A 24,500-nucleotide genomic window follows, 5' to 3' on the forward strand; every position below is an offset into this window, starting at 1 on the left:
AACCAGCTGCCCCAAAGTAGATGAGATGTGCTGATACAAACTGTTCAGCTGGTCCAGCTGCAGCAGAAGTACACTCTGGGGAGACTGCAAGCACCTGGGCAGTATGTTTTAAACCACCACAACTGTTTCTCCTGTGAGTTGGTTGTTGTTGCAATGTTATGGTGTATAACTATAGTTCAAGCAGTACAGCTTTTGCCTGTTGCTGTAAAATCATAGCTGCATCTTAAAGATGCTTCTTTCTTCCCTGATGAGCTAACCTTCTTCATTAGCAGGTGCTTCAGCAGCTGATAAAAGCACCAGCTTGCTCTCTCTGAGCCATTCAAGTGCATTGAATGTTCCAGCAATTCTAGTTCTTACAGGCCCCTCTTGCTCGAGGGTTCTGCTGCTACAGAGACACACTAACAGTTTTTACATTTAAGTATTGTTGTAAGCAAAACTTTAACACATCCAGTGCTGCATTGCTTTACAGAGCACTGTGTTAATTTTCTTGTGGTTGTCTTTATTTTGCCCAATTCCTTAATATGCCAGTGGATTCTTAATAGCTGAGTTAGTACAGTAAAGAAGTTAGAGCAAGAAAAGATGTTAGTCCTAACTGAGCTGAATTTAGGGTATGGATAATTGTTTATTACTTAATTCCCTGTTGCCTGTGTAAAAACATCAGCAGTTGTTGCAGGAAGCACGGCCGAAAGCATGACAGACACCAGTAGAGTCAGATCATGCTCCATTTTATTGCCCAAATAGCCTAACTTTTATAGTGAACTTAACAGGGGCGGACAGTGTTTCACACAAGATTATTGGTCAAAAGCACTCAGACAAACAACTACAAGAAAACAACCCCACCTGCAAGAAGACAACCCCCTTGTGATTAGCAGTCACATAGACCTTGTCCTTGAAGCCAGCTACTGGTAACAATATTTTGCTGAATTCCTCAATTGGGCGATGTGGGAACACTGTCATGGGAACTTCTCATAGTTGCCCTGGTAGCTTGGTTTGCTCAGCTACAGCAAACCATGGGATTCTTGCTGTTTCAAAAATCCCTCAACAAGCAGTCAGTTTTCCCATTGGCCTGTGCTTTGTGATCCATTCTTCATTTACTGTCCTGCTTTCATGAGCAGGTAGCTCTTCTGACAAAGGCAGCTGAGCAAGACAATAGTGTGTGTCGGTCCAGGATATGGAGTTGTGCTTATAAAACTTGCTTATAAAGTTATACATCTTTCATTTACCTGGTGATATAACATGGGCAGAATATTTTCTTATATATTAAACTTTACTAGTAAGGTATTAGAAACTCAGGTACATTAAGCACTGTGGTTTGCATGTGTGCTAGGTATTGTACAGACCACTGAAAAATCCCTGACTGCTGGCTTTGCAGGACACTACAGAAAAAGGAATTCAGCATGGTATCTCTAAACAGCCTGCCTCTTTCCTCTCTTGCTTAGAGGACCATTAGAAACTGTATTTGTCTAGGAGTGGCATGGGAGAGAGTGTCAGAAGTTTGTTGTAGTGCCTTCTGGACTGAGATAGGAATAATAGTAACAATAAAAAACTGTGTCAGTAGCCACAGGTCTGGATTTTATGTTGGGCTTGACCTGTCTATCCTTTTTTGGGGATCGATTTTAATTGTTTATGGGACAAAGAATACTTGCATTTTAATTTCTCCTTAAATTGGCAGTCCTTTTTTTGTTGCTTGGCTTTCTCAAGGACCCTGGGGTACCTAGTGACTTTTACCTCCTACAGTGGATGAATTGATACTTCAGGGTACGCTTGACAGCAGTGATGCTGCAGTGGCTGCTGTTATCTAACATTAAAACTAAGAACTAGTGTTGAAAAGCAGGAGGGGAAAAAAAAAGATCTAAATCACTAAATTTACTGTTGTCCATTAATTTTAACTTTGACTTGACCAAGTTCATTTTGCTTTTAAACAGCTTTGCCCTGTGTCAGTATCGTAACTTTCCAATGCTACCATGCTGATAGTCAGCTCTCTCTGTTCTCCAGACTAGTCTGACATCTTGAAATTTCCAAGGTTTAGTGGGAAGTAAGAAGGAACTGTAACTTACAGAAGTCAGAATAACAGATCCTTGGTTTCCTCGACATAGAGCAGTTTTTCCTACTTCTGCTACCATGATCCTTAAACTTCTGTATCAGGGTTAACTTCTCGATTTTCATTTTTCTTAAATAGTTCTAAATTCAGGTTTACCAAGGGGATTCACGAATGTGTGTATACAGACTTCTAAATTTTAAAGTTTTTTTTTTTTTCCACTGATAGAACAGAAAAGAACTGTTTATTCCATATATTGGATGAATTTTATATTTAATTGTTACTGTTAAGGCCTTCTGTGGTGGAGTCTATTACACTTTTAATGCATTCCATATCTATGATATCTGAGCAGGCTCAAAGATAGAAATACATTTTTAAGTGTTGAAAAAATAGTTAAACTGCTAATAGTACAGAAAATTGTCAGGCTTTTAAGACACAGGAGACATTTTGTTGGATAGAATTGCTATCCTAAATGGATATCAAGATCTTTTAACGTAATTTTCTGGTACAATACTGTTTTTAATTGGTTTTAGATTTGACAAGAATATTCTGAAGCCATATGTCATACTAATATCTCATCAATTAATCTGTCTTAGTAAAAGAGGACTCTTGTATAGGCAATGGGAGGATCACTGAAGCAAGAGTCATTTGTGGGATACATCCTTCCAGGAACAAAGAGAAATAACTCCAAAATACTTATTTAGGTGCATTGCTATTTAAAGAATGGGTTTGGATTTTGCAGCAAGGATGTTACTTAATTGGTACTGGAAAGTGACAATTGCTTCTTGCTAGTTTTTGAACAAAGCAGGGCTAGAGATATGTCATTTTTGGCTTGGTAACAGTGAGTATTTCAAAAGATGTGCTTTCTTATGTTTGCAGCAAACATAAGAAAGCACAAATAAAGCAACACCTTGCTTTATTACTGATAGGTACAATCCTAGGGGCATCAGATCTACTATGGATACACACACACACAAATAGATTTTTAAAGAAGGGTAAATAGAGTGAGATCCTGGTTTTCTGTACACAGTGACAATACTTTAGCTGCTTGTGAAAAACTGAATCATTTTAGAGACTGCTGTGGTCTCAATAGGCTGGAAATGCAATTTAGAAAAAGGTGCAGCTTTGTTCAGCTATCTTGACTCTGAAAATATATGCTCTCTGTTAATCCCATATGAATTATTTATGTTAATCACTTAGTTAGAGTGTACTTCTCTTAGCCTTTCAGTGACCCTAGCTAATGAGGCCCTCCAAGACAAGAAGGAACAAAGAGAAATTCTGAAGCAGCAAGGGCAAAGGTGGTGTTGCCAGAGGGTTTTTAATGTCTTCCTTTTTGTAGTGTGTGCATTTAGCTTCCATACCCAAAGGACAGTATTCATACCCAAAGGAGCTTTTTTTCCTCACTATTAGATCTTCCTTGCTCTGTTTTCCCCACACTATCTTCTTCGTACTTGACAGAATGCCTTTCAGCAAACCGCTTCCAGTTATTGTCAAAAAAAACTGGCTTCAAAAGCGACTTGAGGAGGAGAGATGCTCTGACAGAATTGCTATTGTAAGCAAGTAACTGGGATTTGAGATTACTGGTGTTTTTGTTTTAGTTTTAAAATGGCATTCAGTGGGCAGCTTGAGAAGAAGGGACAGTAACTTTTATGTCATCCTTGTCCCCCAAGTAATTTTAATGGAAGAATGCATAAGGGGAATGTGGCACCCAGGTTACCTTGGTATGAAGGCCTCTTGAACAGCGTTGTGAAACAAGGGTAGAAACTAACGTACTTCTATAATTTAGTATCAAAAGCTGCTCATTGCATTCTGTTTCGGGCATATTTTCATAATTTATAATTTCTTGTAGCATAGCAGAGTCTGGTTCTCTCTCCAGGTAAGTAGAGATCCATAAGCTTGTTTGTGCCTAAAGTGAAAAGACAGAAATGGCTTCTCCTGCTGTGGATTACAATTTATGTAGAGGCTGAGAGAAGCCAAGCAGTATCTCTGCTTTGCTGGGAATAGGTGGCCTTGCTGTTGTGAGCTGGCTGAAACATCAAATTACTAATTCTGCAAATCTGTTGCCGCACGCCACTCTAGTGCACTAACGTGGCATTTGGCAGGGCAGTGTCAATTCTGTTCTAGTGATAATGTAAGGGAAAGGCAGGGTCAATCTAATGGCTTGCTTCTGGCCATCTCACAATCAACCTGAGATGTTGTTTTAATAGTTTATTGTTAAAGGAGCTTACGTTATAGCAGGAAAGATGTCTCCTTTGCAAATGACCGGAAATGACACAGCAGCCGTCTCAGAAAGGATGATCCATATGGAAAGATCCATAACACTACAGTTATGAATCTTATGAATTTCTTGTGCTGTTTCAGCTCTGCTATTCATCCTAATGAATTAATCTTGGTTTTGGGATCAACACTATATAAGCAAAAAATAAATAAATAAAAAGGATATAGGAAGATATTGACCACTGTTGAACTTTTTCTACTCGTGTCACTTCACTTATCTATCCCTCTTGCTTTTAAAAAACTTATGTTTATTTTTTTTTTATCCCTCTTGTTTTAATATATATTTTTTTAATTTATTAAAGCACCTTTTACTGTTAGACTTTCTGTCTGGGGGAGTGCTCTTTGGCTTTTGAGTACTCAATCATAACAGTAAGTCTTTTCTGAAAACTCTCTCTTTTGATAGGTAAATTTGAAGAAAAAGAAGATAAAGTTCCAAAGTTGGAGCACTTAAATAACCTAGCATGCATGTGCAATGTGAACGTGGTATTGAGAAAGAAAAATTTGCTTAGAATGGAAATGCTGCTTTTGGAAAACTTCAGCTGGAATCTTTGTCTACCCACGCCACCACACTACATTGACTACTACCTCGATGTGTCCATTGGTGAGAATGACCTTCGTGACGGCTGGCCAACCAACTCAGTGACAGAAGTCAAAACTTTCATGGAGAAATATGCATATTACTTCCTTGATTTCTCAGTGCAAGGTAAGAGGTTTCAGTGACTGATCATCCAAATGGTTATCAAAAATGTGAATGTTTCTTCTTAGTATCTTACAGGAATTACCCTTGTTCCTCTTAGCTACACACATTAATATTCCACAAATACCTACATAAATTATGTTAAGATGGTTGTGGACTTCAAGGTTCTGTAATCTTCCCTAATCAATCCATCAGTAGAACATACTTGGGATGAAAAATTATTCACAACACATGTTGTTAGGATGTGAAGGTCCCACCAGGATAATTGGAAGTGAACTGTGAACAGTTCATTTATTGTATATATCTGTGGCCAAAAAGCTGATGTTGCTTGACCGGTGAAAACTTTGGGATATAGACAAGCTCTGTGAACTTACCATGTTGATAAATCTAACTTCCAATTTGTTTCAGTTATTTTGAAAATGACAAAGAAATCAATAACATAAAGAAGCAAGTAACAATCCAACATCAACAACAAGAAGGAATGGAAAATCTGAGCCATCAAGCCACTACTCAGGTTCTATTTCAGCAACCTTTAGCTCAGCATTTGGCTACTCTTGCCAGTTGCCACTGAAAGATTTGTGCTCTACTTACCGTAACTCCTTACAGGTGCACAGGCCTAGTGGTCTGCTTGCTGGGAGTGCTGACAGCTCATTGCACTCCTACACTGCTTTTCAGGCCAGCCTTCAGCTGTCTGCTCAGACTCTGCACATCCAAAAGCCTCTTGCTATGCAGGTGACCTTAGGAACAGAGCCCAGCCACTGCAGTTCCACGGTTTGTGGTAGCGGTTATTTTACAGGTTGTCACTCATATGCATCTGGGTGTTTTGATGGATGAGTATCTGAGCTGGAGAACCATGATGGTGGGAATGACAAACTCCCAACCAACCCTGAACGTGTGCGGGACTTGCTGCTCCACCTCTATTCATACAAGTCCATGGGTCCGGATGGGATCCATCCCAGGGTGCTTAAAGAGCTTGCTGATGTCATCGCAGGACCTCTCTCAATTATTTATCAATGGTCTTGGAATCTGGAGAGGTCCCAGTACACTGGAAGCTGGCAAATGTTGTGCCAATTTTCAAGAAGGGTAAGGAAGAAGACCCTAGCAATTACAGGCCTATCAGTCTCATGTAAGTGCTTGGTAAAATTATGGAGAAGATGATCCTTGAAGTTACTGAGGTGCACCTGGGGGACATTGCAGTCACTGGTCCCAGCCAGTTCACGAGGGGTAGGTGCTGCCTAACAAATTTGATTTCCTTTTATGATAAGGAAACCCATCTAGTTGACCAAGGAAAACCAGATGATGTGATCTTTTTGGATTTCAACAAGGCTTTTGACACGGTTTCCCATAGGATCCTACCGGACAAAATGTCCAGCATACAACTTAGCAAAAACATCATACGATGGGTGAGCAATTAGCTGATGGGCAGGGCTCAAAGTGTTGTGGTAAATGGGGCCACATCTGGCTGGCAGATGGTCACTAGTGGGGTTCCTCAAGGCTCTATTTTAGGGCCAGTCCTCTTCAATGTCTTTAGAAATGATTTGGATGTAGGACTAGACGGTGTTTTGAGCAAATTTGCCAATGACACCAAACTTGGAGGAGTTGTGGACTCTGAGGGTCCAAGGAAAGGCCTTGCAGAGAGACCTGGACAGATTGGAGAGCTGGGCGATCACCACCCGCATGAAGTTTAACAAAAGCAAGTGCCAGGTCCTGCACCTGGAATGGGGCAACCCTGACTTTACGTACAGACTGGGCGACGAGACGCTGGAGAGCAGCCCCGCAAAGCGGAAACTGGGGGTTGTGGTTGACAGCAAGTTGAATATGAGCCAGCTGTGTGCCCTGGCAGCCAGGAGGGCCAACCGTATCCTGGGGTGCATCAAGCAACAGCATCGCTAGGCGGTCGAGGGAGGTGATTGTCCCGCTCTACTCTGCGCTGGTGCGGCCTCACCTCGAGTACTGTGTGCAGTTCTGGGCACCACAGTACAAAAAGGACATTGAACTGTTGGAGAGTGTCCAGAGGAGGGCGACAAAGATGGTGAAGGGCCTAGAGGGGAAGACGTATGAGGAGTGGCTGAGGGCACTGGGCCTGTGCAGCCTAGGGTAGAGGAGGCTGAGGGGGGACCTCATCACAGTCTACAGTTTTCTCCTGAGGGGGAGTGGAGAGGCAGATGACCTATTCTCTGTAATCACCAGTGATAGGACCCGCAGGAACGGTATTAAGCTGAGGCAGGGGAAGTTCAGGCTGGATACCAGGAAGAGGTCCTTCACCGAGCGAGTGGTTGCACATTGGAACAGGCTCCCCAGGGATGTAGTCACTGCACCAAGCCTGTCTGAATTTAAGAAGCGATTGGTCTGTGCACTTAGTCACATGGTCTAAACTTCTGGGCAGACCTGTGCGGTGCCAGGAGTTGGACTTGATGATCCTTATGGGTCCCTTCCAACTCGGGATATTCCATGATTCTATATATTGGTGGGGGGAAAAGGTGATATGAATAAAAGCTGAAGAAAAGACACTGTGTGTGATCCATGATGCCTATCTGAAAGAGAACAATGAAGGAACAGAATCTTTATGACTTGCTCATCCACACATCCACACACATCAGTGTGGATCCACTGATCACTGGAACCTGCCAAGGATTGTACCTTTCTCTCTTAATGAGCGAGAAACAGAAATGCAGTAACATATCTCATTTAATCACCTTGAAAGGGATGTGAATAGAAACCCTGTGGATGTTGCTACCATCTAGTCTTCATTTACAGAATCACAGAATTGTCTAGGTTGGGAGAGACCTCCAAGATCACCTAGTCCAACCTCTGACCTAACACTAACAAGTCCTCCACTAAACCATATTCCTAAGCTCTACATCTAAATGTCTTTTAAAGACCTCCAGGGATGGTGACTCCACCACTTCCCTGGGCAGCCCATTCCAATGCCTAACACCTCTTTCAGTAAAAAAGTTCTTCCTAATATCCAACCTAAACCTCCCCTGGTGCAACTTTAGCCCGTTCCCCCTCGTCCTGTCGCCAGGCACATGGGAGAACAGACCAACCCCCACCTTGCTACAGCCTCCTTTAATGTACCTATAGAGAGCAATAAGTGACTCAGAGTTGGCTGAGATCTGTTGACTCAGATTTAGTGACTCAGAGTTGGATGAAAGCTCATGTCGAAGTGTTACTTCAGGCTGGAATTGTTTGTTGGCTAAGTAGCAATGTACTTAGAGGATGTTGTTGAAAACATGGAGTGTTCTCTCTCTCCCTCTCCTAGGGACATCTCTTTTGAACAGTGGAAGCTTCTACTAAATGTATACTGAAATGGTTATCACTTAAATGTGAATGCTCTTTGTTTCTGCAGAAACTGATGTGTCACTTTCCATTTTCTTTGACCTGGAGTGATAGTTCAGGAGTGAACTAGTGAGAGTTCATGCTTTATAGAAAAAGAAAAAAAAAAAAAAAAGGCTGGAAGACTATCAAATAATTCTTGACATAAAATTCTCTTGGAATCTAGATGTGGTTCTACTGAACAGAACACTGCTTTGTATGCCTTTATTAAAAAAAAAATCTCTTTAACATGCTGCTGCTTTTTGAGACTGGAGATGATTGTTAGTAAAATTGTTTACAAGCTTTATCAGGGATTTAATGTTACTTGATGAAATCCTCTTGGAAAAACTATTGGAAGAAGCTTCATTGCCTTTAGTTATTTCATCTTTTGGGCCAATGACTTGTGGCAGTAGTTCAAGCTCAGGACAGAGGAACAGGTGGTAATGGGGACTGAGATAGGGAACTGGCTAACTTTACTATGAAATTAGAGTTTAATTGCAGTACTAGACAATGCTTTTTTTTTTTTTTTTTTTTTTTTTAATACTATCTTGGCACTCTCTTGAAAATGTAGCTGGTAAATTACATGTTGTTTCTTTACACTGAGACTGATCTACTGTCAAATATCCAAAGGTTTCCTTTTCAGTTGGGACCAGAGATGTTGTCTTCAAAGATTGTATAGGCTTTTTTTTTTTTTTTTTCTCTTTAACTGAAATGTAGATATTTACAAGAAACAAACTTCTGCAAATGTGAAACTTTAGTTTTGATTTGCAACCACTGTCATGTGTTTCTTTGAAGGCAGTACTGTTGGTTTGTATTTTTTTCTTAAGGCTCTCAGGACAGCAGTACAGGTAATGTGCAATATGCTTTTACTGACATGGAACAATTTTTCAAAGTCATGTGTCAGTGCTGTTTTAAATTATATTTTTAGAGAATTGTTTTTAAAGGGTGTTTTAGGGTGGAGGGGAAAAGATTAGCCTGCATGCTAATGTGTGTTTAACTGTCTTCTGACAATGCAGTGTTTGGTATCGGGTTAATAACTTACTGCATTGAGCAGGCTAGAGGAATCGTTACTTTTTTTAAAAAAAACAAACAAACAAACAAACAACAATCGTAAATGGAGAAGCAGTACTCTTCAGAAATGGCTCTAGAAGCTTAGATAACTTGGTTTATCTTCTGTTGGATTTGTATTTATATTAAACTTTATTTTTAGAAGACTAATGTATTTTTTGTTACAATTTGTCATTAACAAACAACATATATCTGGCAGTACAGTTGTATGTGTTTTCTTTGCTTTAACACCCTTCTAATTCAGGTCATGTGTGCTGTTATATTTTGGACTGCCATCATGCTTAATTGTGAAAATACTTGCAAAGTTTTCAGTGAAAGCTTACGATAAGCATATACCTGAAGTGCCCTTCATTTTTTAGTATTTTCTCTTAAGCTTTTAAGAGATAACAAAAAATACATGTCTATACATTAAAAATTGATCTGAACACTCATAATGTTTTACAGAACAGTGGTAGGACAAATGTGGTGGAAGGTCCTTTTCAAATTATAAGTTGAAAGGACTAGATAGATTGGGAACTTAGTCATTGCACAGGAAGTGAGCTGTTATTCCAAGTCTGAAATGTTAGTGTATGTTAGTGTATGTACCAAGTGGGCTGAGGAGATGGCTGAAGAAACAAACAAGATAGGATATATGAGCTGGAATAATCATTTCTTGGGGCCAGGTGCAATCTTACCTACGAAAACTGAAAAGCCAAATGGTTGTATATTCAGTCTTTCTTCCAGTGACTCTATTTTAAATGTGAATTGACCACCGACTTCCCCAGTTTGTGTTTGTGCCTTTGTATCATGGGTGGAGTTGAGACAGATTAAGTCCAACAGCAGACTCTGAAAGGGATGGGAAATATTTCAGAATTTAGAGTTGGTCTCATACTGTTCGTATTAACTGTTCTCTCCAGAATGCTTTAAATGTGGGTGGGAGTTCCACTCACTCAGTTTCCAGATAACATTTTTCTTTTAACTGACTGTCACTTTTGTTTTCTTTTGTGAAAACTAAGAGAGAATGTAGAACAGTTCAGACAACCTAAAGTCACTCTTGTAAAGCCTTTTTTTTTGCAACAACTATTTTTGCAGAGAGCTGCAGAGGTGCATTCAAAGCTGAATTCATTTTTAAACAAATTGATACAAAAATTTCCACCTCATGACTATGCTGTTTGATGCTGTCAGTTGCTGTGTAGTCAGTCATAGATCAGAATTTTTACAGTCTGATTAACTCGAACTTTGCAGGCAGACTTTTAGAAGTTAGTTCACAGAGAAACGTGGCTGGGGAATAGCAAGTGCTAAGCTTAAATTGCCAGAATGGGATATGGCACTAGTAACCTCCTCCCTGCATGGGAGGAGGATGCAGAACTAACCAAGCAAATAAGAAAGATGACATCTTTCATCATGTATTCATGAGTCCTAACAAGGTTCTCTGCAAGGATGCAGGTGGGGAAAAAAGTCTGCTAATATTTATTCAGGCATCAAGGGTTAAAATTAACATACTTAAATCTTACAGCTGCAGCTTGCTGCTATGCTGCTGTTTTAAATGAGGAATGAAATATACAATTTCAATTTTTGTTAGAAAGACACAATTTTGTGTTTGCAGAACTGTCAAAGCCATGGCAAGTTTTACAGACTGTAGTGAACAATTCAAAGGTGATATAATGCTCTCTGGACAGTATAACTGGCTACTCAGTAAAGTGGCCAGATGTTGCTTAATATAATTTATCTTCATGTTATTTTTTTGAGAAGTCGAGATGCTAGCAAGTGTGTTCCAGACAGAGAGGGATTCTTAGTAACATTTTTTTTTTCTAAGGCATGTTTATTTTGTTTTCTGTGCTGCCATTTCAAAACAGGTTTAAAGAATGTCCTCCTGTTGAAAAGGCAGCAATGCTTTCTTCCCCCTGAGAAAACATCTCTATGTGCTCTCCAGAGAACCTAGATAAAATTACACCCTTCCTCTCAAGGCCCGTGGTGTCTAATAGGGAGTTACCTGATCATGTGCAGAATGCAAAACCAAAATGTGACAGTGGGGCAGCACCAAGTGTACTCACTTCTAGAATTGAAGTTAATGTTGCCTGCTTTCATTCTGTTTTCAAAGCAGGTAATGACCGGGTACCAGCATTGGCACCTTCAGAGCTGATTCATATGGGTGTGAATTGTTCAGACAAAACACCACCATCCCATAGCTCTAGTATGAGCTTTAGTTTCCTATAATGCCCAAAAACCCCTACGGGTTTTTCTGTGGCACATACTAAATCCAGATGCTCTGAGATCCTGTTATTATTTGAAATGGAATGTACTCGCTGAGTTGAAATGAAATGAGCAATTAGCCTGAATAGATTCCTTTTCACTTCTCAATATGACATCATGCAACTGAGTTTGCATTGTGTTTCAGCTTCCTAATATAAAATGACAACAACATTATTGTCTCAAAGAAATATCAAAGTTGCATCAAGCTTACCCTAAATCTGCATAATGGTAGTCAATAGTTTTCAAAGTTGAAGTTTTGGAAATGCTCATTGTTGCTCTTCTGATTGCTGCTAGTATCTAAACTCCTTCAACATAGACATTCAGTGAAAAACATCCCTATTCAGGGAAAAAAAAACCATCATGTCTCTTGAACTTTTTGTTTCTTAGAGGTAGCCTTCATATACTGCATAGACTTTGAACCATTGTCTGCAGAAATATTTCTGTTGACATTTTTAATGACATCTTAATGTATTCACAATTGCCAATTCTGTAAGGGTAATGAATAAGGAAAGCTATGCATAATACGTGCATAGCTTTCCTTACTTCACTATGCATAAGTGAGAATTAACTCTATTCTATCAGCTTCTTGTCAGATCCACTATCTGGGACCTGTTAATTTGTTATAGAGATAAAACTTTAACATTTATTCTCTAAAATCCCTAGTGATGTTGTTCTTTATCACACTAGAATATGGTATGGGCCAGCATGAAGCACTGCTTCCTTGGACAAAACTTTCTAATAACTGAAATTCTTTGGATTAATAAACAAGTTATCAAAGGAATTATTTTGCCTCTTCACCCCTTGCATCAACCTTCACAGGAACCTGCAAATCTGTAAGCACTGAGCAAAAAAAATGTATTTATATTCATTGAGATTCATTTTTCTCTGATGAAATGATACTGATTTCCCAAGGAGTACAAGAGAATCTGGCATTCAAGTCCAGCTTTCCATTGAGACATTTCTCATCTCTTTAATTTTTTTTTGCTCTACTTAGCAAATATTTTTGTGTGGTTCTGTTGACTCTTCTAGTTCCCTTTAAAATCAAAATTAGCTCACAGTGAAGCATAAAAACTGGGATTATTATTCATGGTTTGTCAAAGGACTTTCCAGTGGAATCTACAGCATCGTTAAGTTTTCAGACAGCTATCACTGTGATTAAACAAAAGTTTCTGCAGTTGGCACAATGGCTCTGTTGGCCCAACAAGGGACAGTTTTGCAGCCCTGGGTATTGTGATTTATTTCAACACTTATGCTTAGTGTGGCTTTCCACCACATCAAGGCTACAGGGTGGGGAAAATAAACGCCAAAGGAATTCCTCTTGTTGAAAAAAGAAATGATGGCTCTCCCTTATGTGGTTCAACAATATGACTGAAGAGGCTGTTTCTCTTTTGTTTTTGTTTTTGTTTTGTTTTTGTTTGTTTTTAAGTTCACAGCATCACAGAATTGTCTAGGTTGGAAGAGACCTCAAGATCACCTAGTCCAACCTCTGACCTAACACTAACAAGTCCTCCACTAAACCACATCACTAAGCTCTTACATCTAAATGTCTTTTAAAAACCTCCAGGGATGGTGACTCCACCACTTCCCTGGGCAGCCCATTCCAATGCCTCACAACCCTCTCAGTAAAGAAGTTCTTCCTAATATCCAACCTAAAACACCCCTGGTGCAACTTTAGCCTGTTCCGCCTCGTCCTGTCACCAGGCACATGGGAGAACAGACCAACCCCCACCTCACTACAGCCTCCTTTAATGTACCTATAGAGAACAATAAGGTCACCCCTGAGCCTCCTCTTCTCCAGGCTGAACAAGTCCAGCTCCCTCAGCTGCTCCTCGTAAGACCCCTCACCAGCTTCGTTGCCCTTCTCTGGACTCGCTCGAGCACCTCAATGTCCTTCTTGTAGCGAGGGGCCCAAAACTGAACACAGTACTCGAGGTGCGGCCTCACCAGAGCTGAGTACAGGGGGACAATCACTTCCCTAGCCCTGCTGACCACACTGTTTCTTATACAAGCCAGGATGCTGTTGGCCTTCTTGGCCACCTGAGCACACTGCTGGCTCATATTTAGCCGACTATCCACCAATACTCCCAGGTCCTTCTCTGCCAGGCAGCTTTCCAACCACTCATCTCCCAGCCTGTAGCTCTACTTGGAGTTTTTGTGCCCCAGGTGCAGGACCCGGCACTTGGCCTTGTTGAACTTCATGCAGTTGGCCTCAGCCCATCGGTGCAGCCTATCCAGATCCTCCTGCAGAGCCTTCCTACCCTTGAGCAGATCAACAAATGCACCTAGCTTGGTGTCATCTGCAAACTTACTGAGGGTGCACTCGATCCCCTCATCCAGATCATTGATAAAGATATTAAGGAGGACTGGCCCCAGTACTGAGCTCTGGGGGACACCACTAGTGACCGGCCTCCAACTGGATTTGACTCCATTCACCACAACTCTGGGCCCGGCTACCCAGCCACTTTCCAACCCAATGAAGTATACACCAGTCCAAGCCATGAGCTGCCAGTTTCTTGAGGAGAATGTTGTGGGAAACAGTGTCAAAAGCCTTGCTGAAGTCAAGGTAGACCACATCCACAGCCTTTCCCTCATCCACCAAGTGCGTCACTTTGTGAGTGGATGAGGAGATCAGGTTCATCAAGCGGGACCTACCTTTCATAAACCCATGCTGACTGGGCCTGATTGCCTGGTTGCCCTGTAAGTGCCATGTGATGACACTCAAGATAATCTGCTCCATGAGCTTCCCTGGCACTGAGGTCAAACTGACAGGCCTGTAGTTCCCTGGGGCTACCCTCTGGCCCTTCTTGGAGATGGGCATCACATTTGCTAGCTGCTAGTCAAGTTAAAGCAGTAGATCTGTTTGCTGCATGTACCACAAGAATGTTTTAAGACTGAGCAGGTTTAAGACGTGTTTTTCTAATGTGACTCTGTAATCAGGAGTTCAGCATTATCCTTTTCCTTGGATACAGAATAAATGTTGAGCAATGCTTAAGCTCTGTGCAGCCTATTTTGGGTAAATTGATGGAGCCTGGAGAGCCTAGTTGTCTCTATCGAGGGGACAAAAATAAGATCAGCTAAGAGCCTTTTTTTAATGCAAGGTGCTGAGGTGATTGGGATCATCAGTATTGTACAAGACAGAAATCACAGTATGAACTTGTGTCTACAAGTTACCAGCCTTCGCTAGTTATTAATTAGCAAATGGTGAAGACAAGCAGCTACATAGATCCAGAAGGCAAGACAGCTCAGAAAAGAACTTTATAGTGGGAGTCTAAAAAATGAAATCTTTTTGAACCAGGTGTTGGCCAGAAGTGATTTGGAATGGTGAATCCAAAACCTGTTATATCTAATTTCTTATGTGGTCAGTAAAATGGGTTTTCACATGTTCTTTGTAAATAAGCAGCATTGCATTGAAGAAGAATGACTCCACACTTTTCCACAACAGTCTGTCTGGAAAGCCTTAAATGTCCTCCAAGAGTGTGGATAAAGAAAAGATACTGATGTTAATGAAGTAACTCTGAGAACAATATGAAAGCACATCTTTCAATGAATTTTTTTTTAAATCTCCTATATTTCTGCCTTCCAACCAACAATATGATGTAAGCCTTGGGCAAAATACTGTCCTGTTTTCTAGACAGCAGAATAGAACTATTAAGTATGTGATAGACAACATTTGAATATGCCAAGTATGTATTATATCCTGAAATATTTATACTGGAGCAGCATCACTAAGTCCTTGTTGTGTCTTGTGCTTTTTATGAGGATTATTTCTCAGATCTTCAGGAATTATGGGATAATGTTACTGGGAATAATGTTACTCTGAAAAACAATCGTTCATCTTTATAAAGAAAAGAGAGAGCAAAATAGGTCAGAAGTGTATTTTATTTAATTGTATTGTTGCATATTTTTCAGTACACTGGAAAATGTGCTTTAATGCCTTAAGCAATCTTTTTGCTGGTTCTCTTGTAGGTTACACCAGAAGCAGTAGAGAGCTGGAATAAACAAACCAAAAATTTGGTTGAACAGACCAGTTAAAGCTTCTGTGTCATAAATGAAAATCCCTGTTAGCTGGCTCACAGAACCCATCCTTTACTGAAGCACATGTACCCTTTAGTAGAACATATCTGAAAAATAAGCTGAATGGTTTAATCTACTCAGAAACACATTGTGTTGCTAGACTTAGCAATCACCAACTCCAAGTTAGTATTGGGTTTTAAGACAGATGATTATTCTCCAAAAGCAGTAAATGATTGACAGTATTTCTTTCAAGGATGGTGAGAGTCCTTTCCCGACTCAGACAGTAATTTACTTGTGGATAGCAGCTACTGAAAACGTACTCAGGCATATGTAGTTGACACAAATACAAGTCACAATTCTGGAAGAGTTATCGAGCATTATGATTTCTGATTCTCAAAAAGTCTATCTTTTACAAGTTTTACTAAATAAATATGGTCAAAGACACAGTAACTCAGGAATAGCTCAAGTTCAACACTCCAATCTTTTACAGCTGGAACACTGTGTCTAGGAAACAAAACATATTACAAGTTTATTAAAAATATGTAATTTTTGTTCATCTAATTTTCAATTAAACCTGCGTAAAACTTTAGATGATCTAGACTGAAAGGGAAAGTTCATTAACAGCTTTGCTGTATTTCTTCTAATTTTTTTTTTCTGAACTCAAAATTTTGATGCTGTAGATCTTATCTAGATTTTTTTTTTTTTTTAAACAAAATAAAGTTGAGAACTCACCTCCACTAGTTTTCCTCCAGCAATCTCTGCAGTGTGATGATAGTTGGGAAAATCAGCTACTACTTTTCCCCCTTCCATTTTAACAGTTGCCTGTAATAGAGAGACGTTTAATATTCTCTGGGCCTATTGTCATTTATTTTATCAGACACTGTAAGCGTCTGTGCACCTGATGGTTAAAGTTTTTCCTTTAATAAAAGTAAAACTTGTCTATTATATAAACAGCTTGATGATAAAGACTAAAATCCTTGTGCTTTAGTTCCTAAATATAAGCATCCATAATTTATTAAATAGAAAAATATTCAAGTAACAATACATTCAAGTTCCATATTTACACAATAAATCATAAATAATGTTCACTCATAGCTCTAAAGATAGTCTTACTGCAGACTGTGTTCTCAGTCAACATTTTACGTGGTTCTTCTGTTTTGTCAGTAAAAAGTGAAATTGTATGAGTTATTTTTAAAGTAGTGTTTTCATATACTGATAACCTGCCTGCAAGCAGCACAAAAGTCACTGTGGGCTAGTGATGTTAATCTTCACCCTGGATCCTGAGTTTCATGCCTTTAACTACACTAGAGTTCACCTATATCATTTAAGTATAGATGAAGATGACTGTACAGTCTGCAGTCACACCTTTATACTATAACGTGTCAGTTGCTATACTTTCAGCAAGTTCCTGAGGAAGGGAAATGGAGAAGGATGTGCTGGTCTCTTCTCCCTGGTAACTGATGGCAGAACACAAGGGAATGGCACAAAAGTTGTGACAGGATAAGTTTGGACTGGACATTAGGAATAAATTATTTACCATGCGGGTGGTCAAACACTGAAACAAGCTTCCTAGCAAGGTGGTTGATGCCCCGTGCCTGTCCATGGTCAAGATGTATTTAGACAATGCCCTTGATGCTTTAACTTTTGGTTAGCCCTGAAGTGCTGAGGCAGTTGCACTTGATAATCTTTGAAGGTCCCTTCCAAGTGAACTACTCTATTCTAAGAGCTACTTCTGTATGGGAGGAGCATGCCAGGATGTTAATATGAAGATTACAAATGCTCCAACATTTCATCTGACTACCAAAACTAGCTGTGCAGAACTAGCTATGCAGTTCCATCAGAAAATTAGTCTTGCCTCTATAACTAGTCAGCCTTTCCTGTGCTTTTAGTAATACAGATCAGCCAGTCATATTTAGAAAGCAAAAAAGTAATGTGCAAAGTGAAGAGGGGACTTTTTTTTTTTTAATAATTGTGTTTTACCAGATACAAGGAAAGCCTTACTAATTTATATGTTGGTTAGTGACTCTGTGCTGAAAGGCAGTGGTTTCTCTGCTGAGTTGTTTACCCTGCATTCATCTTTGGCTACTTAATAGAATTTGGGATGCCAAAGTGCTCAAGAAGAAGACAGAATTTATATTATTTCAAAATTGTGAAGTTTGCAATAAATTGACCAAATAGAATTATGTTTTCTTCCATACACCTCATAAAGGTTTCTCAAAGGCAATGACATTTATTTTTTTTTCCTCTCAGAATCAGAAAGGTATGACTGATATAGCATTCTGGAAATCATGCAATACTATTACTGTTCTCATTTTGTCACAGGTCCCTGAAAAAAATTGCTGGTTTTCATGTCTCTTCAATACAAAGCATTTATCCAGTAATCTGTTGTATGGTTCCGGACACCTCACAACTGCTGAGTTTAGTTGTCCCAAACTATCCCTTCTAACAGAAGAGATGTGAATAAGGCAATACAAGAACTGTTTTACAGCAGGTTCTGTATCAAGATTTTTTTTTGTCCATGATAGGATCAGCTCAAGGTTGCACAGTCTCCCTTATCACTAAAGACTGTTCATGTTGCAAGTTGCTCTGTACTTCCAATAGTACGGAGAATAGAGAGGTGTTTTTTTCCCCTTCACTTTATGCAGTCCTTTGTTTAAGGCTCAACACAGGTGACTTTAAAAGGGAAGCACTGCTGTCAGGCACAGGCAGAGCTAAGATCACAGCACTCCTCATAGAGTGTGCTCCAGTTGCTGCATGGTGCTGGACAACAAAGACAGCTGTCAACCAGCTTGTTAGAATTTTAATTAACATTGTGATTGCTTCAGCTACAACACCAGTAGGATGCTCATCACTCTGCCCTTGGTCTTTACTAGTAAATACAGTGTTGAAGCTCTAGTGCTCATTAAAATCAGCTTTAGATATTTTACTAGGGTCATCAAGAAATGGGGAAAAAATATGCATCCTTGGGACAGATTTGATTTTCACCCTACATTCAAAACAAAACAAAACAAAAAGCAACTGGGACAGCATAGAACTCAAAAGAAATTAATTTACCTTGAACTTTTTACCACCCATTGTCTCCATGTCTGCTTCCTTGCCAATAGTGAATGTATTAGTTGTGGTGCGACCTCCTGGGAAATGCTGTGTCCAGGTGAAGTCATTTCCATTCTGTACCACCTCAGTGACTATTTTACAATTCCTTCCCATCTCAACCTTCTCACTGGGAAGACCTTAAGAAATAGAAAAATACAGTTTATCAAATAAAATATCCTATCTGTATTGGAATTGAAGCATGCTCATAGCGTGTTTGTTGTCAGACATTGATGTTTGAACATCTGATTTGTGTTTTTATTTTGTTGTTGTTGTTGCTGTTCGTTTTACAGCAGTATCAAAGCTGAGTTTAAATTATTTACATAAAGGAAGGTACAGGGACATCAATGCATGTGCTAAAAGAATAGGTTTTAGTCTGGCTTTCTTTTCCCTTAGAAAAGATACACAGTAAACATATATCTGCGTGATATAAATATGTTCACATCTTTCTTTCTACTTGGGCTACATGTGCAGATACATGGAATTTCATGTCTATGAACTTCTGCCTCTGCTATACAACTGGGCATTTCTATTTACTATTGTATTTAGTAAAGTATATTTACTTTGTAAATAAATGAACACAAGCATTGAACTTTTGCACACAGATCGTGGTGTTCCTAAGAGATTTTACAGGGGTAATCTATCTCTGAAATGGGCTTACACAATCTTCTGAAAGGGTTCACAGAAACCTATTACTGTAAAAGATTTTGACAAGTACTTTCATACTTAAAACTTTGTTTCCACCAATGAATACTTAGAACAGAAAAGATGATCTTCATGATTATTATACTGCAAACATCTCTTCCCTTCATTCTGCTGCCACAGAAAAGGAATAACTGCTTCTGTACAATGGGACTATTTCCTGTGGCTAATAGCGCTTCTTATAAGAATGAAAACTGAATCTTCTTGCTGAAGTGCTGAATACTCCTACCAAGACTGGTATTTCCTGTTGATCTCTTGATATTTCAAGAAAAAGCCCTTTTAAAAAAGTATTTCTAACTAATTTATAATCTTCAAGACTTACACACTGAGACATACTTACCAATTGCCTTCACAAAGTCATCGTAGTTCTCATCGCTTTCAAATTCATATTTGCCCGTGAATGCCATGTTGCCCTGGAGATGTGGCTGGTAGTGCAGGATAGCCACTGAAACAAAGAAGAATTGGTAAGTGCAGATGGCCTGAGGCCCTCATTTTTATAAGCCAACCCAAGCTGTTCAGCCCACCTGTACTCACGCCCCTAGGAACTATACTTTTATGATCTATGTGAGTCACTAACATGGATGTCGTTGACCTATCTGAAAAGGGCCATAATTCAATTAAAGATCCTTGACAGTAATCTGAAGATCAGCAGAAATGAAGGGCAAAAGCTGGGTTTTCTTTTTTGCATATTTGAAGAAAGTGATATATATTTCCCTTAAAGATCCCACTGATTTTACAAAGGTGATGGAATAATGGTAAAATATTTTATGATGAAACAGGGAGAAAACATCTTCAAAGCAGCATCCTTCGATCACAACCTCGCTTTATTGGAAGCATATCCTATATTAGTTAATATGTGAAAATAGGAAACAGGCTGCCCAGATTCCTAAGTTATTCTGCTGGGACCTGGGCAATGCCAAGATTCTGGGTAAATTACTGCACCTGCACATCCTTCCTTATCCCCATATGAAGACAAGAATTATGAAATTTTTTACACTACTTGGATGTAAAGTACATTAGAAACACTCATGGCACCATGTTCCCATATCTTATATCAGACATCAGGAGATATCAGGAGACAAATCGTGCTTCAAATTGCTTAGCGAATGTTTGCATAAAGTACAAACATTTCAGAAGTATATACATGTACTTACTTGGAAAAAGTAGAATCAGCACTCTCATTTCTGTAATATGCTAGAAGTGAGAGTCCATGGGGTAATTTAGAACACATACAAGAGCAGGGTAAGAAATTCCCAGCTACAGTGTGTTGGCATTGCTCCACTGGCTGATGATATAGTCCAACAGTTTTTAATCTGAACAAAAGCCTTCCTAGAATTTATGTGCTAACAGTGTCATAACATTGGAATACATAGAGTATCTGAGGTTTGAGTCAGAAAACGTTACCTGTCTTAGAAAAATCTTTACAGTTTTGAAATGTTTCCTTCCAGGGGCAAAATAAGAGGGATTCCAGAACAACAAACTGACTGGTGGGTTAAGAGTCTGAATCAGGACAGAAGGAGACTTCTAATAGAAAATAATTTTCTGACCACAAAAAGCTTCAGAATATATTGAGTCAGTTTTGTAAGAGATCATACCTATGGACTTGCCTCATGTTTATTACTTGGAAATTTACATTGTTTATTTTTTTTCTCCCTAGTTCCTCTTCTAAGGTCTGGCAGAAAGCAACTTCAAAATCTTACATCTTTGTAAAAATATCTAAAACTTTATCATGGAGATGTGTTTTTGAGGTTGACAGCAGTCCTGTCAAAACTACTGCTTTTGGTACGCGCTCATGGCAGGAAAGCAGTTTTATAGCACAGGTGCAGATGCAGAAAGTGAACAAAAGGGAAGCATAAAAAATCATGGTCAATTTGTAAAATAAAAAATGGAACAAATGCCCTAGGAATTACTGCCTTCCCACCCCTAACCCTTCACTCCCCCAATATTTACTCAGCTTTTAATTGTCCCATGCTGTGCAGCGGCTGACTGTATTGTGCTAGTGTTTGTGACACCACAAAAGCCATACCATCTGCTGTCTGCTTGCCATTAAAATGATGTCTCCTTACTTGAAATAGTAGAAAGCCATATATACCTTTCTTCTGCGAACATTCTCCCTGTTCCATGATCAGTATTCAAGTACTTTTCTCTCATGCCCCTGTGTTTTAACAGTTTTTTTTGTATCAGTTACAAATTCATAAGATTCAGGAAAGGAACAGAGAAACTTGCTTTGCAGTCAGTATTATCTTTGGACCTGATTTTAAAGTGCCTGTAAAATGATTTTGACCCTTCTGCCACCGTATTTGACACTTTTTTTTTTTTTTTAATTAGAACTATTTCAGCTTAATCTGCAACTTGTGCAGGAGCAGATAACTGAAAGGGAAACTTCCTTTATCAGCTAGACCCAGGTCCTCAGGCCTCATCTCCATAAAGTAAAATAGCATCAGCATGGAACACAACGAAGTGGCTGCACATGCAGAGACCTCTGTTCCTATTGCCAGGGTAAAGCTAAGTAGTTACCAGTTAAGCTACAACAGTGCAAAACTCTGTGCCATTACAGAGGCAAAAAAAAAAAAGCCTACTAATTTCACTCACATAAATTCAAAAATTCCATTTACAGGAAGGTATTATCAACCCCATTCCATACATGGGCAAGCTGAAAACAGAAAAAAAAAAAAAAGAAAAAAAAAGTGACCTATCAGTGCTTATAGTATAGTGAAAAGATGATGTAGTCAGTAAGAAATCCTAGGTCTATGCATAAATCCTGCGTCCAAAGCATGGCACATTAATTTAAACATTCTTATAATAAACAAGCCCTTAGAAGCAAAGGGTGAGAGCTCTGAAGAGCCAATTACTTTCAGTCACTCAAGGGAGTTCTGCAGTTGCTCTACTGATGGGCTGTGAGAATCTTTATTGCTGCTCAGCACAACTGGCTGTGCAAGTCTTTATGTAAGAGACTTGCCTCCTTCATGTGGCTCCGTCTGCTCCACATACTGAAAGGTAACCAGGGTCCTGCCACCGCTGTGCTTTTGGGAAGTGGGCGATCAGTGAGACCATCCTCAGGTTAGCTCAGTTTCGAAGGCCTCTGTCTTGCACTAGGCTCTCAACGTTTCAGAGAGACATGCATAACGCCATAAAGAAGGTAAATGAACTTGAGCCATAAACTCGTCTGTTTACACAGAACTTATTAGGGGACAATGCCATTGGCACAGTAACACCACACAGGCCTTGGAAGATAGATCAAACTGGATAAAGAAAACGGCACAGCTCTCTGAAACAGGAAAAAGATAATCAGATTATATGAACAGTACTTGGGCTTTTATGTTCCCTTTCTTTATAAAGATCAAATTATATTGATAATTATCTTGTGATGTGATATAAAAATGCTGACATATACACAGCTATACAACACTTAGAGCTTGTCTGCAGTGGGAATGTAGTGGGCATAGTGCTGGCATGTAGTACAGGAAATTACAGGTGAATAGTTACTTGGCTGGGTGGGTCATTCTTGCTACACTAAGGAGGAGTTTATTCACCTCCAAGGAGTTGTAATGCTATGCTGTACATGAGAGTTGCAGAATGTATTAAAAAGATCCACATAAAAAATAAAGGTAAGACTGCACAGTGTCAATAACCGTGCTTACTCTGCCTGGCTGCTTGGGATCCGAATCAGTTTAGAACAAGTTGGGAGCAAACATACCATCTGTACCCATCTGTGCAGAGGAATTTCTAATGTGCATTTTGTATTTGCATCCATTTTCTGCTCACTCATTCTGAAATAAATCTCTACTTTAGTTCCTGCCTTTTTGTTATAAAATGTAATGAAATTCAAGAGTGCATTGGAGAATGAAGAATTTCATTGAGTAGTCTTTCAAATATTGAGTCAGGACAATATTTATTCCAAGAATAAAGGGATGGAGGCCTTCTGACTTTACTGAGGTGATGGTTACTTGCACAATTGTTAAAGTTAGTCATCCAAGTTCCTCTCAGTTTCAGCTAAAAACTGCATTCATTTAATGACCTTACACTTTGTATTTACAATATTCATGAATTTCCTGCCTCTTCAGAGCTGTAAGCCTGTAAAGTTGCTTTTGCATACCTCTACAGCAGTGCTTCAGCCTTGGTGGGCTGGGCACTTAGCTAAACGGTGCTTAATAACGGCTTTAATTACTTAGTTAAACAAACAAACAACAACAACAACCACAATAAATTAAACCAAAATTATCCACTTTTTTTTTCAAAATGTATACATGTATATATACATGTATGCATACATGTATACATTTTATACATTTATATATAATCCATTCCACCTACAGCAATGTGGGTAGCTGCACACTACTGCAAACATCTTTGTTTATGTCATGTTTCTACTTAACAGAACTGAGTTGAAATTCAACTGAATTAACAGCTATAACTGAGACCAGTGGAAAAAAATGAGAAGCAGTTCCCTCTACACATACAGGGGTGTAAGAAGAAGGCATGAGGTAAGAGCTGTAATGGAAAAAGACAAAAGAATAAAAAGCTCCAGGTGTAAAAGTTAAAAACAGCTTTCAGAAAGGTTATTAACTTCAGGGTACCTGGCACTATCAATCATTTTCAGGAGGAAGATGCAGCTGCCCTTTACGTAGGTCAAAGAAAATACCATTATTCTATAGAGGACTGTGCCATCTGGTGGCCAAATATCTGGTGGCCAAGGCCTGTACGCCAATCAGGATGTCCTACAGCAAGTCCCTACCTCCCCCATAAGCCCCCCTGACTTCAGTTAAAGCATACCAGGGTTTCTACTTAGCCCAGTGCCACAGCTGAAGCTCCAAGATCAGCCTCCAATCTCCTTGGTCTCTGACTGAAATGCAAAATCTCCTGTCTGAGCCAGACAATCAGCTCAGTAAGAGTATCAGTACAGTATCAGACAATCAGCTCAGTTAAGTGTATCAGTATTTATAGAAGCAATTATCTTCATGTTTCATTTTGGGACATATTTCTAAATGATAATGATTTCCTAAACACTGGATTATGGCAACACTGAAATACCATATATTATTAGCCTTTGCTTAAGTACATTTTATT

The 24,500-nt window shown here is 39.3% G+C and overlaps 2 protein-coding genes across 2 annotated transcripts in view; one reads left to right on the forward strand and one right to left on the reverse strand.

Annotated features, from left to right (window-relative positions):
• The window catches only part of CCNJL (cyclin J like), a 52,808-nt gene that overhangs the window by 13,488 nt on the left and 14,820 nt on the right, over positions 1 to 24,500 (forward strand). Inside the window, 1 exon segment of the mRNA XM_084535400.1 lies at positions 4,719 to 5,018. Within this exon segment, the coding sequence (XP_084391526.1) occupies positions 4,719 to 5,018 (300 nt within the window).
• FABP6 (fatty acid binding protein 6) lies at positions 15,489 to 19,958 on the reverse strand. Its single transcript, XM_084535401.1, has 4 exons — positions 19,774 to 19,958; positions 18,696 to 18,871; positions 16,374 to 16,463; positions 15,489 to 15,616 (listed from the first exon to the last, which is right to left on the reverse strand). Exons 1-4 carry the CDS (start codon positions 19,838 to 19,840, stop codon positions 15,563 to 15,565), a joined length of 387 nt encoding a protein of 128 aa, XP_084391527.1. The 5' UTR covers positions 19,841 to 19,958; the 3' UTR covers positions 15,489 to 15,562.

The sequence above is a fragment of the Aythya ferina genome, assembly GCF_964211825.1.
Source record: "Aythya ferina genome assembly, chromosome: 14".
Taxonomy (NCBI): domain Eukaryota; kingdom Metazoa; phylum Chordata; class Aves; order Anseriformes; family Anatidae; genus Aythya; species Aythya ferina.

Coding starts and splice junctions, on each gene's coding strand:
- FABP6 (XM_084535401.1), bottom strand. CDS start 19,840: ATGGCATTCACGGGCAAATATGAATTTGAAAGCGATGAGAACTACGAT. Junction 16,464..18,695: donor TGGGTGGTAAAAAGTTCAAG/GTAAATTAATTT, acceptor TCTCTATTACAG/GCAACTGTTAAAATGGAAGG. Junction 15,617..16,373: donor CTGGAGGAAAACTAGTGGAG/GTGAGTTCTCAA, acceptor TGTTTATTCCAG/CTCTCTACTGCTTCTGGTGT.